This window comes from Lathyrus oleraceus, chromosome 3 (genome assembly GCF_024323335.1).
Source record: "Lathyrus oleraceus cultivar Zhongwan6 chromosome 3, CAAS_Psat_ZW6_1.0, whole genome shotgun sequence".
Taxonomy (NCBI): domain Eukaryota; kingdom Viridiplantae; phylum Streptophyta; class Magnoliopsida; order Fabales; family Fabaceae; genus Lathyrus; species Lathyrus oleraceus.
Window position 1 is genome coordinate 358,017,468 of NC_066581.1, and position 10,927 is coordinate 358,028,394.

Below are 10,927 nucleotides of genomic sequence, written 5' to 3' on the forward strand. Positions count from 1 at the left end.
AGCCAGGTTATTGCACCTAAATGGAGGGGAGTTCGTTTGAAAGCTTATGCCTCCTGTAAAGCCTTTTGTTAAGCCTCCTGTGAGACCGGTTGATTTTCCGATCATCTTCTCTGGTATGTCATTTCTTATTCAGTGGCATTTTCTTGCTTTGAGAACACCAAGCTGTAGTATCTGAGGTAGGAAATCGAAGCCCCATGGTATTAAGGATTGATTTGCACCAAGCACAATTTAATTTAACTTGTAGATCGTTAAAGTTTTAATGTAGTATTCATGAATCAATGGGCATGACTAGCACTTGGCTTGAGACACAAGAGGATTGGTTGTTTGGATGACCCAGACCATAGATGTATCCGCAATCACATGAACAACACCATGACTTTGGACCAAAACCAATCCTCATATAAGACCAAAGTAAGGTTAGGCCAAGTGTCATACCCCAAAAGTTGCCCATTAATCTTGCAAAACATTTCTCGAAGCACTCCAACTTATTCTGCAAGGCACTGACCTTAAAGGAACAAAAGCCCAGCTCACAACAGACCCAATCCAGAAAATGGCCCAAACTGTCATGCTCGCTAGGCGAGCAAAACCTTCGCCTAGCGAACTCTTTGCTACAATACTCGCCTAGCGAAGCTTGCGAATATCAGAATTTCTGGGCTTCATTCTGAGCCCATTAGGTCACAACAAGAGCATTATAAATAGCCAAGCTTCAGTCAGAAAAAGAAAAAAAAAACAGACGAAGACGGATAGAAACCCTGGCATAGAAACCCTGGAGACCAATTCAGAGGATTCCGAGTAAAGAAACCCTGAAGGCCGCTCATCCGCACCGAAGTTACCTCCGCCCAATTCGACCCGATTTGCCATCCCAAAGCTGCAATTCCATTGCCAACAGGTTTGCGCATCACTACTGTTTTATGCTTTTAATCGGTAATCGCTACATACATAAGGCATCATGATTAAATTTTCGGATATGTAATTTGATATCACATGTGAATTTAAGTATGCCTGAATATCCAGAATGTTTGTCCATGTTATTCCTATAATTAAATGCCATAAAGTTCAGGGTGCCGGAGATCATGCTGCTATCAAACTCAAAACCCGTAGCAGCTCGCTAGCACATCGCTAAGCGAGCCGGTAGCGAGAACTCGCTAAGCCTTCGCTAGGCGAAGCAGGAGCGAACGGGGCAGTGGCTGTTTTGTTTCTTTTCTGTTCTGCCTTATGTTTATCTAATCGAGATCTATTGTAATTCTGCATTATTTGGCCTGACCTTATGACTGTTGTGTTTATTTTGTGGTGTAATTTTCAATTGCACTTTATCTCGATGTTCTAACCCGTGTGCTGAAATGTGTAAAGGCTTACACATTCCCGAAGAAACGGCCGGCTAAGTATTCCACTTTATTTGTGGGATACCCTTATGGAGATGGATTCTGAATTACTTAATTTTAATGTGGAGATACATCCTAAATTATCTAGCTGATTTTAATGTATTGATTTCATCGATTTTAATGTGGACCTAATTACTTAATCGATTACGACTATCTAATTAATTGTAAAACTTTGCCTTTAAATATGTGATCTTGGACCTCTCTTTGTTGCCCTACGGTATTACGGTATTATGGCCATGTCCCGCGAATGTGGGGATACCCTTAGCCAAGACCCTTCGATTAAATCATCATGTCTCTATAAAATAAATCATAGTCCCTCGGATGTTGCCTTCGAATACATGATTTTGTCCCTCGATGACCCTTCGGTGTAGCTTACGGTTAAATGATGATCGTCCCTCCGAATGCTAGGGTATCCTTACAAATGTTGCCTTCAATGACCAATCGATGACCCTACGATGACCCTTTCACGTCCAAAGGGTAAAACTACTTACTTCTCAATAGTAAGGACAATTTTACCCTCATAAGGATAGGAAATGCCCATAAAGACCTTGGGTAGGTATAACTCTTAATTGCTTACTCACAATTTAAAAATACTTTTCACACTTCACAAAATACTAGAAAATCACCACTTGGTATACATTCATACTAGAATCATTATTGAGTTATATTTTTCTAAACCATTTCCAAAACTAAACGAGATAACCACTTTGTATACATTCATACGAGAATCATTACAAAGTTAAATTCTCTTTTTCAAAACATTTTCTAAACAATTCACGAACACTTTTTCAGACAAGAAAAATAATATAAGTGATCAAACAATTAAGAGCCCATGGATAACCATGGATATAAAGGGTGCTAACACCTTCCCTTTGTATAATGTACCTCCCGAACCCAAAATCTAAATTAAGGTCTTTTCTGTTCTTTTCCACCTTTCCTTATTGGATAAAAGAAAAGTCGGTGGCGACTCTTGCTAACCGCGACATTTGCTTTCCAAAGCAAAAACACACAAAGTCAGTTCATCGTATGACACCAAGCATAAAAAAATAAAAAAAAATTCAGGACCAAAATCGGGGTATGACAGTGTCACATCACCTTCTGTGAACGTAGTGACAAGCCCACCATAGTGAACTTCAATTATAAATTAGGAGAAGTTTGTGCAAAGTGAAGTGCCAGAGGAAGTCAACCTAGAAAATGTTGAAGTTCATAAACCAATCGCTAATACAAAAAGGAAGTAGGTGAGGTCGTTGAAGACCAAATTTTGCACGAGCTAGTTGATGAAGCGGGGAAGGGAAAATGGGAGGAACGTGAGAAGGACAAAAAAAACATTAAAGAGAAGGAAGACATAGCTGAAGAGGATATATTGCACGGAGAGGAAGATCATGCTCTGTCTACTAAAAGGATCTGCACTATCACACCAAAAAAGAAAACAATAAAAATGGTACCAAAAAAGAAGGAGACCAACCATACGTAAAATCTTAAAATACAGTTGTTGATTTTCTATAAATCTTCCTCGCGGCAAAATATGAAAGGGAGAAGGTTTATGAACCTTCATTAAAAGATAAGAAAAAGAAAAATACAACTAAGTAAATTTTAAATTAGATACGTGATGTCGTGTCGTGCCTCATATTGATGATGAAGATTTTACCGTTGTAAAGGAAGTTGACCAAAAAAAGGAAGAAGTTTGAGAAATCAATGATCCAAAAACGAGATAGAGAGAATAATAATTGTACATAAATATACATAATTAATTTTTTTTAAAAGGAAAAAAAATAAAATATATTATTATTAAAAAATGGTCATATTAATAAATGATTTTAAGGAATAATAAATAAATAAATAAATAAAGATTTTGTAGTGAAAATCTTTTTTTTAGATTCTTACAAAGATGACTACAAATTTCTAAAATATTATTATCAAATTTGATTCCTCAAATGATATACATTAGTATTAAAGATATTTGTTAGTAGTATTTTACTTATAAATTATTAAAAACAATAAATCTCACTTGCTCTTGTCCTTTCTTACTCAAGTTGCCATCTTTTTGACCCTCTCTCTCAACTTTGTAACTTGGACCAAAATATTCCAAACTCTCTCTGCATTCATCATCTTCTTTTCTACATTGTCTCCAAATCAAAAACCAGAGATTCTTCACTCCCTTGGTAAGATGTCACACTCATCTTATCACTCTCTCTCTCTATTTCATTTGTAACTCTCAAACCAAACCCAATGTGAATGAATGCGCTTTAACTGCTTCTGTCTTTTTTCTGTTTGATTAAATGTCTAACTCATATTTGACCCAATTGAAGAAAATATGTCAAATTTGTAACATTACTGTTTTATGTTAAATGTTGTTACTTTTTGTTAAACTTAACCTTTTAAAGTGTTGTTTTTTGTTAGAGGGTGTATATATAATCTTGAAGATGAAACTTCTCTGTCTGAAGTGACTTTGTTGAGTCAAATTTGTTAGTATTTCATTTCACATTCACATTTCATCTCATAAAAGTCACACCTTTTGTTCAGAAAAGACAGTAATGGCTCAACAGGTACCCTCTCTCTCTCTCTTTCTCTCTCTCTCTCTCTCTCACACACATTCACACACACAATGCATAGATGTTGATTTTATTTGAAGTTGTTTCATAAAGTTTGTATTTTTGATTGATTCATTTTGAGGGTTTTGTTTATTTCAGCATATCTATCAGATTCTGGTTTTGTTTTTAATTTCTATTTTGTTGGGTTTTGGGGTTGATTCAGGAAGAAGGGTGGCCATTGGGATTGAGATTATTGAATTCTAGAATTGGGGTGGCGAGGAATGGTGATTTTTCTGGATCAGTCTCATTTAGCACTGTGCTTTCAGCTGATTCTCCCACACTTTCAACTTATTCTTCATCAGATCTTGACACTCAGGTTAGTACTTTCCTTTAATCTTATAGATTGGACTGAAACAGCGAGTTGAACAACGGGTGAGCCGTCTTTCCTGTTTTCAATACTTATTTAATCATCATCCAGTTCAACCGCGGTTGAGTCGATTAAACCAATTGAACTGAGACTCAAAGATTTCACCTGATGATCTGCGGTCCGATTTTCAAAACATTGCAAAGAGTGATGATTTAGTATTTTGTTATTTACTACTATTAAATATTAAAATGATCATTGTCACAGAAAGAGAGAGCTTCTTAAATATTTTGTGCTTGTAGATATCTTGACATAATAACTATTTTGGTACAAAAATAATGGCTACTCAAGTATGACTCTGACACTGTGGCACTTCTCATCAACACAATGATATACACTTTTTTGGTTTTTGATCCTATTCCTATTCAACTTGTCTTAATTTGAGATACTTTACTCTTCCTATCATTCAACCAGGTTTGTGAAATTGGATTCCTTGCATGCAGTCATCCTGTCCCACGCATTCACGCATTCAAAGAATTAGTGACCGTTCAATCAAGATCTGATGATAAAAAAAAAATACAGATTGTAATCTTTATCATTATTTAAAATTCCCAACTTAAATTAGGACCGTTTGATTTTGACAACTTAAATCAGGACCGTCTAATTTTGATCAAACCGTCACCAATACTTCAAATGCGTGAATGTGTGTACCATGACTTGAGGGAATCTGCACCCTGGTATGTGGCTTTAATAATCATGGTTTTTAACTATGTACTTTGTTTTCATTATTTCTCTGATGAAGATATAGCTTTCTAGCTTTAGAATAAGTCCAAAACCAAAATTGAATAGGAAAAGGAAACTTCATGTAATGAACAAACTCATAAATATTTGATATTTAGTCCTGTCGTTTTCTTTTAGTTCCTTCTCTTCTTTGGCATGTAAACAACAAAAAATATACATAATTGCTTGGTTCCAATGGGGTCCATAGCATGGACTTGCACATCATTGTTTGACGGAATGTGACTTTGATTTTACTTTAATTTCTATTTTGTTGGTATATGGTTTCTTAGATTAATGAATTCAAAACATGCTTTTTTGAAAGTTAAAGTCTTCTATATATTATGCATATGTTTTAAAAAAATATTCTTAATGTGTTGAAAACAGCCTTTTGAGAAGTGTAAGAAAGAAGCAATGATATTTTAAAACACCAAAATTCACAAACACAGAGGTTCTATGAATATACTTTTTTCAATTGATTATCTTTTCAAAGTTTGAATCAGGCTCCTTATCTTTTATTTTTATTTCTTAATACCTTACTATGTATAGGTTTCACCTCTGGGCAAGGTTTTAAATAACGGTCACACTCGCATTGCAGTTGCGTAAAGGCTTTCGCGATTTCGGTTGGTACAGGTGTTGTAACAGTGGTTGCACTCATCGCGGTGTGAATTAGTCACTAGTTGTTCTCTATCTTAAAAATGATGAATAAGAGTATTAGTATCGCCACCTTCCCATACCGTTTTGTCGCGGCCATTTTCGCGCTAACAAACTGTTTTTTTAAAACCCCGCCTATGCGGTCTGTTATTGTACTAAAGTTATATTCATACAATTCTTTTCCAATACAATTTAAACGTCCCCATTTTAACAGCTCAATGGTTGTCCGTGGGAATATTTTATGTGGAATATTGAGTTCGAACTCATGCGTTAAAATATAAGTCGTTAATTTATTCATGCTTGAGATTACTTACTATGGTTTTGTACAGTCCACAGGATCATTCTTCCATGACAAGAGCATTACACTAGGCAGCCTCATTCGAATCTCGAGCTTCCTAGAACTCTCAAGAAGATCAAGCAGGGGAAGAGTGATGGAAAATTCAAAGGACAACAAGAAGAATCACAAACAGAAGCCTTGGTTGTTTTCGCTTTGTTCAAATCTATGCACCGATGCAGTGATTGGTAACGATGCTCACTCTCTTGGTCATTACCTTGAAGCCGAGAGAAAAGCCGCAACTTCTTACAGAAGGAATCAATGTCCTACAAGCTATAATATTCCAAATCGTTTTTCACCTATTCAAGACCCGAACTCGCTCATTGTTGGAAGCCAAGTCGATCACCGAGATTGAAGGATAGAATTAGACGCCAATAGTCTTCTCTAGTTAGTGTGGATAATAACTCAATAAATGATGATCCTTGTTTCTCATTTTAGTATATTTCACTTAGGATCGTGGTATTAAATTGTGCTTGCAGTCGCGGTTGCTGTTAGGATGCGAATCTTTATACTGTGGTAAAATTCAGCCGATGCGACCAAGATTGCAGTTGCAACATGTTGCAGAAGCCTTATCGCGCTTTGTACTATGGTTGTCCTACTCTGATAGTTATTATAAGCAAATAATTAATGTATCTATTCTATATTTAGATGAGATACAAATTATTCAATAAATCTAAAAATGTAATCTTTGTTTATAATAGTGACAGTATGAACATAGATATGTTTCTAGAGATTATTCTGTTTGGTAGCTAAATTTCAAGGCATTATTAGGATGTTATATTTTCTATTCCATTTATGATATGAATAAAAAAAATAGCTTCCAAAAGATCTGGAATGGAATTTCTTTATATTCGCTTTTGAATAGATCAAAAGATGACAAAAAAGTATGAATTTGAAGCTTCCCAATTTCCTGCAGTTACATATCATTTTAGAATTAAAGTTGTTATATGCAATGCAAGTATCTATAATTCCTAGAGTTTACAGCATATTTGTAATTTTTATCATTTTAAGTTATTATGCGAATCTTGTTTATATTGAATAAGTACTTTTATTTCATATTTGTTTTTGTTAATAATAACGTGTTCGTTTGCTAGTTGACAAGATTTTTGTATGCGAGATGAAAGTCAAATTCCTTTTGATTTAGAAATTGAAAGAGCAATTTATTGAAATCTTTAAAAAGCAAACAAAGCAACCACTTATGTGAACAAGTGGGATACCGTGTGTTCGCAATTCTCCCGAATATCAGTCCAGTATGTAATATTTGATTGAGAATTTGTATTTATAAAAAAAAAAGATTAAAAATGTTGTAATAGAACATACGTTGTAGAGAAATTGATTAGTGTTTAAAATCAAAATTAAATATAATAAATTGAAAAGGAAGGTTAAGTTAAAACAAACAGTTGAAAATTAAAAAATATTTATTAATGTATTTAATAATTATAAAAGATATAAAGTATTTTAAAAAGAAACATGTTGTAAAAGAACTTACCGTGTGTTTTTGGAGCATGGGCATAGGTTATAGAATCAATAAAGTGGATCATAAGTTCAAATATAAATAACATAAGGGTAATAACTTTGTTCAATGTCCATTGTCCACGATCTTCAAGCATGGCTGGCCAGAAAGGAAGTTCAATCTTTGCAAGGCAGGAATAAAAGTGATTGGGTGCATGTATTTTTTATGATAGATTTTTGACCTTCTTCTTTGATTTTCGCGGATTGCAAAAGAATAATTGTTAACCTTTCTACAACTTTCTACAAGGTACAATGTATAATGTAGTTATTACATACAGACAAATTAAGAAAATTAAAAAAGTTAAAACAATATGACGGAGAAAATCAAATTATAATGGTGCAGGTTTGTTATAGACACGCTCCGAATCCTTCAAATAACAAATTTATCTGTTGTTTTTTGCTCCTATTTTGTATTTGAGTATAATCAATATCGACAACCATTTCAATAACATCTGAGAAAATAATGGAAGAAATAAAGCAATGTTATGACAATGATTGATTTCCTGAATGAAATAAAATACAAAATAATTAAAAAAACCAAACATGACGCCACATATCCACATATTCATAAACAAATTTATGCAACAGTCAAAGTTGTTACATGACGCAACTGTAGGTGGTTCATGATGTTTAAGAGTGCGGATATTATTGTGGTAATTATAGAAAGAGTGGCACTCACCGACCACTATGGTCAGTATAAGAGAAGTCTAATTCATAAAAAATTAGGAATCTTAGAGTTAGTAGCAAATGATGATATATTTGTCCAAAACAAACTACTCATCAGATCATGGAAGAACTCTCAAAGCAATTAGAGAAACTTCCCCAACAATTGAGAAAATTGCAAGAAACCTCTAATAATCATAAATAGGTTTCATTTTGTGAAGTGATCACACAATTAGTATGGGTGGAAAAATAGGCTTGGTCCGCATAGCAATGTTCGTTTTTCTCGCATTTTTTTAAGGTCAAGTCTAGGTTTTTATGCACACACCCTCCAATATGACCGTCATACTCCACCCTATTTTTTTATGGACTTTTGTAGGCGCGAGAGTTAACGATAAGGACATGAATTTTTGCAACTTTTAGGATATAGGGATGGAAAGCATGCCCCACCCGCCTTTTTTTTTTTCAGAGTGAGTCAGAGTTTTATGACAACACCCTCTACAATAGCAATCTCATTTTTTTCAAACTTTTGCAGGACGGGCGTAAACGTAACTGACATAACAACTATTTCCATAGAGAAAACTGCTTTCAAAGAGTAACCCAATTTATACATGGTTTGAGGTCCTTCGAATAGACAACAATACCATAGTTACAATTATAGCCAACATGCAGATAAGAAGTTGGAAGACATTCTTAACCAATTAATACAAATGTTGATTATCAACCAAAATCAGACAAACGCCTCAATCATAAATTTGGAAATCCTTATGGATTAAATTTCAAAACACTTGACAGACAAGCAAGGAGGTGCATCCAATGCTACCACCTCAATAAATCCAAAAGATCCCATAATGAAATCATAAGTGGTGATGTGGTAAGTGAACATCCTTATTTTTTTTCAATATTGTTTTCATTGATTCAAATGAACAAGTTATTGAATTAGAAGAAGAATTTGATAAGGAATGGACGAAAGAAAATATACATAAGTTGGATTTCTTCACACATGAGAATAAATACATATCCTTAGCCAAGAATTATCACTATGTTTCATACTATGTTTTTTTATTATTATATTTATTTATATCGATAATTATTATCATTTTCCTTCAATACTTTCAATTTGATCTAACATTTTCAACATAAGTCCTTTTTGAGATCTTTAACGTATGTCCAAATTTTCAACATAAATTTTTTGATTGAATTATTTTCCAGTACATTTCAATGATGCTTAAGATAATTAGAAAACAATAATGTGTGCTTTTAAAAAAGAATTATTTAATTTTTAACATCCTTTCTTATTCAATCTCATATATTAATGTAATTGAGCTAATACTTATTCTTAGTTTATTTAAGGATTTTCAAGTTACCACCTCCATTTTTATTTTAAATAGAAGCAACAATTGTTTAACATGTGTGAGGTTTGCTAGTTTTCTTTGCAAAGAATTGTGTTTAAGTAAATTTAAAGTTAAGTTTATTAAAAAAATTGTGATCTTTAAAAAAATTGTGATCTTTATTGTGCTTGTTGAACTTGACAAGTGTTCTTATTAAATTTGTGAGTATTGTTCTAACAATAAGATATAAACAATGACTCAATGTGTATGTTTTCTTTTGAGATATGTATATGATAAATATCAAATGTATAAAATAAAAGTGATTTGATGTTAATTCTTACCTGAATATATTTTTTTATCGGTATATAATTTTTAAGATTTTAATTTATTTTATAGATGTTAAAGATAAAAAAAAAATTAAATTCATTTTTGGTCTTTTTAGTTTACACGTTTTAAATAATTGATTCATTATGACAAAATCATCGATTCTGATCCCTTAGTTTGAATGGTGTTTGGATTTTTGTGATCTCCTTCACTTTTACATATGTGACATGAATGATTAGGATAAAAAAGATTAATGACATGTCATTGATGACTAGGATAATTTATTAATTAATATATTTTATAAAATAAATTAATAATTAATTGTTTTAATTAATATTTTAAAGTTTTTTATTTATAAAAACGTTCGGGACAAAACTGCAATTTCAAGAATTTTGTTCGGGGTTAAATTTCCAATTCTTCATAATGAGGCTTTTAGGCCCAAGGAGTGTTAGACGAGGCCCATTCAAACCCTAATTTCTATAAAATCCTAAACCGTCTCTAACAAACTCACTCACCTATATAAAATTGAAACGCCGATTGATCCCAAATCATTCTCATTCTTCTACAGCTCAAAGTTATAGTCGCCGTTTTCTTTCCATTGTTCTTTATTTCTTCCGTTTATATATTTCTCAATTCTTCAATTTAGTTTTTGTTTATCGTTTTACAAATCAATGATGAAAGAGGTGGAATTCTCAGTGATGATGAAAACGATGACGAGTCCGATTGAAATTTCCATTCTAAAACAATCATGAGGACAAAACGAGGCATTTGGCTGAGAGGATTCCACTTTCCCTTTCAATTTCATTATTATTATTTTTTGTTATTATCTTTTGTTTATATTTTTTTTTGTTATTAATTCTGGTACAGTGATGATTGATTTATTGTCATATGAATTCATGTGATTAAAATAATCCTCCTACTCATTCTGAGTGCCACTTTTATTTCTCTTCTTTCAATATTAACTTTATTTGATTATGCCTGTTGAATTAGTATTTGTGTTCTTTTTTGTTTTATAGAGCTGGATTCAATTGAAATATTGCGACTCTATTATTGTTTAT

At 32.9% G+C, this 10,927-nt stretch overlaps 1 protein-coding gene, 1 long non-coding RNA gene and 1 other non-coding gene across 3 annotated transcripts; all 3 read left to right on the top strand.

The window, feature by feature from the left end:
- Positions 1–3,395: 3,395 nt before the first annotated feature.
- Positions 3,396–6,773, top strand: LOC127127667 (uncharacterized protein At3g17950). The gene is made up of 4 exons (XM_051056913.1): positions 3,396–3,544; positions 3,783–3,928; positions 4,137–4,289; positions 6,038–6,773. Exons 2-4 carry the CDS (start codon positions 3,917–3,919, stop codon positions 6,395–6,397), a joined length of 525 nt encoding a protein of 174 aa, XP_050912870.1. The 5' UTR covers positions 3,396–3,544; positions 3,783–3,916; the 3' UTR covers positions 6,398–6,773.
- LOC127127668 (uncharacterized) lies at positions 4,296–5,788 on the top strand. The gene is made up of 2 exons (XR_007805408.1): positions 4,296–5,505; positions 5,604–5,788. It is a non-coding gene; the product is annotated as an uncharacterized LOC127127668 (long non-coding RNA).
- A 3,786-nt stretch (positions 6,774–10,559) lies between the features above and the next one.
- Positions 10,560–10,650, top strand: LOC127134292 (small nucleolar RNA SNOR75). The gene has a single exon (XR_007808043.1). It is a non-coding gene; the product is annotated as a small nucleolar RNA SNOR75 (small nucleolar RNA).
- Positions 10,651–10,927: the final 277 nt, after the last annotated feature.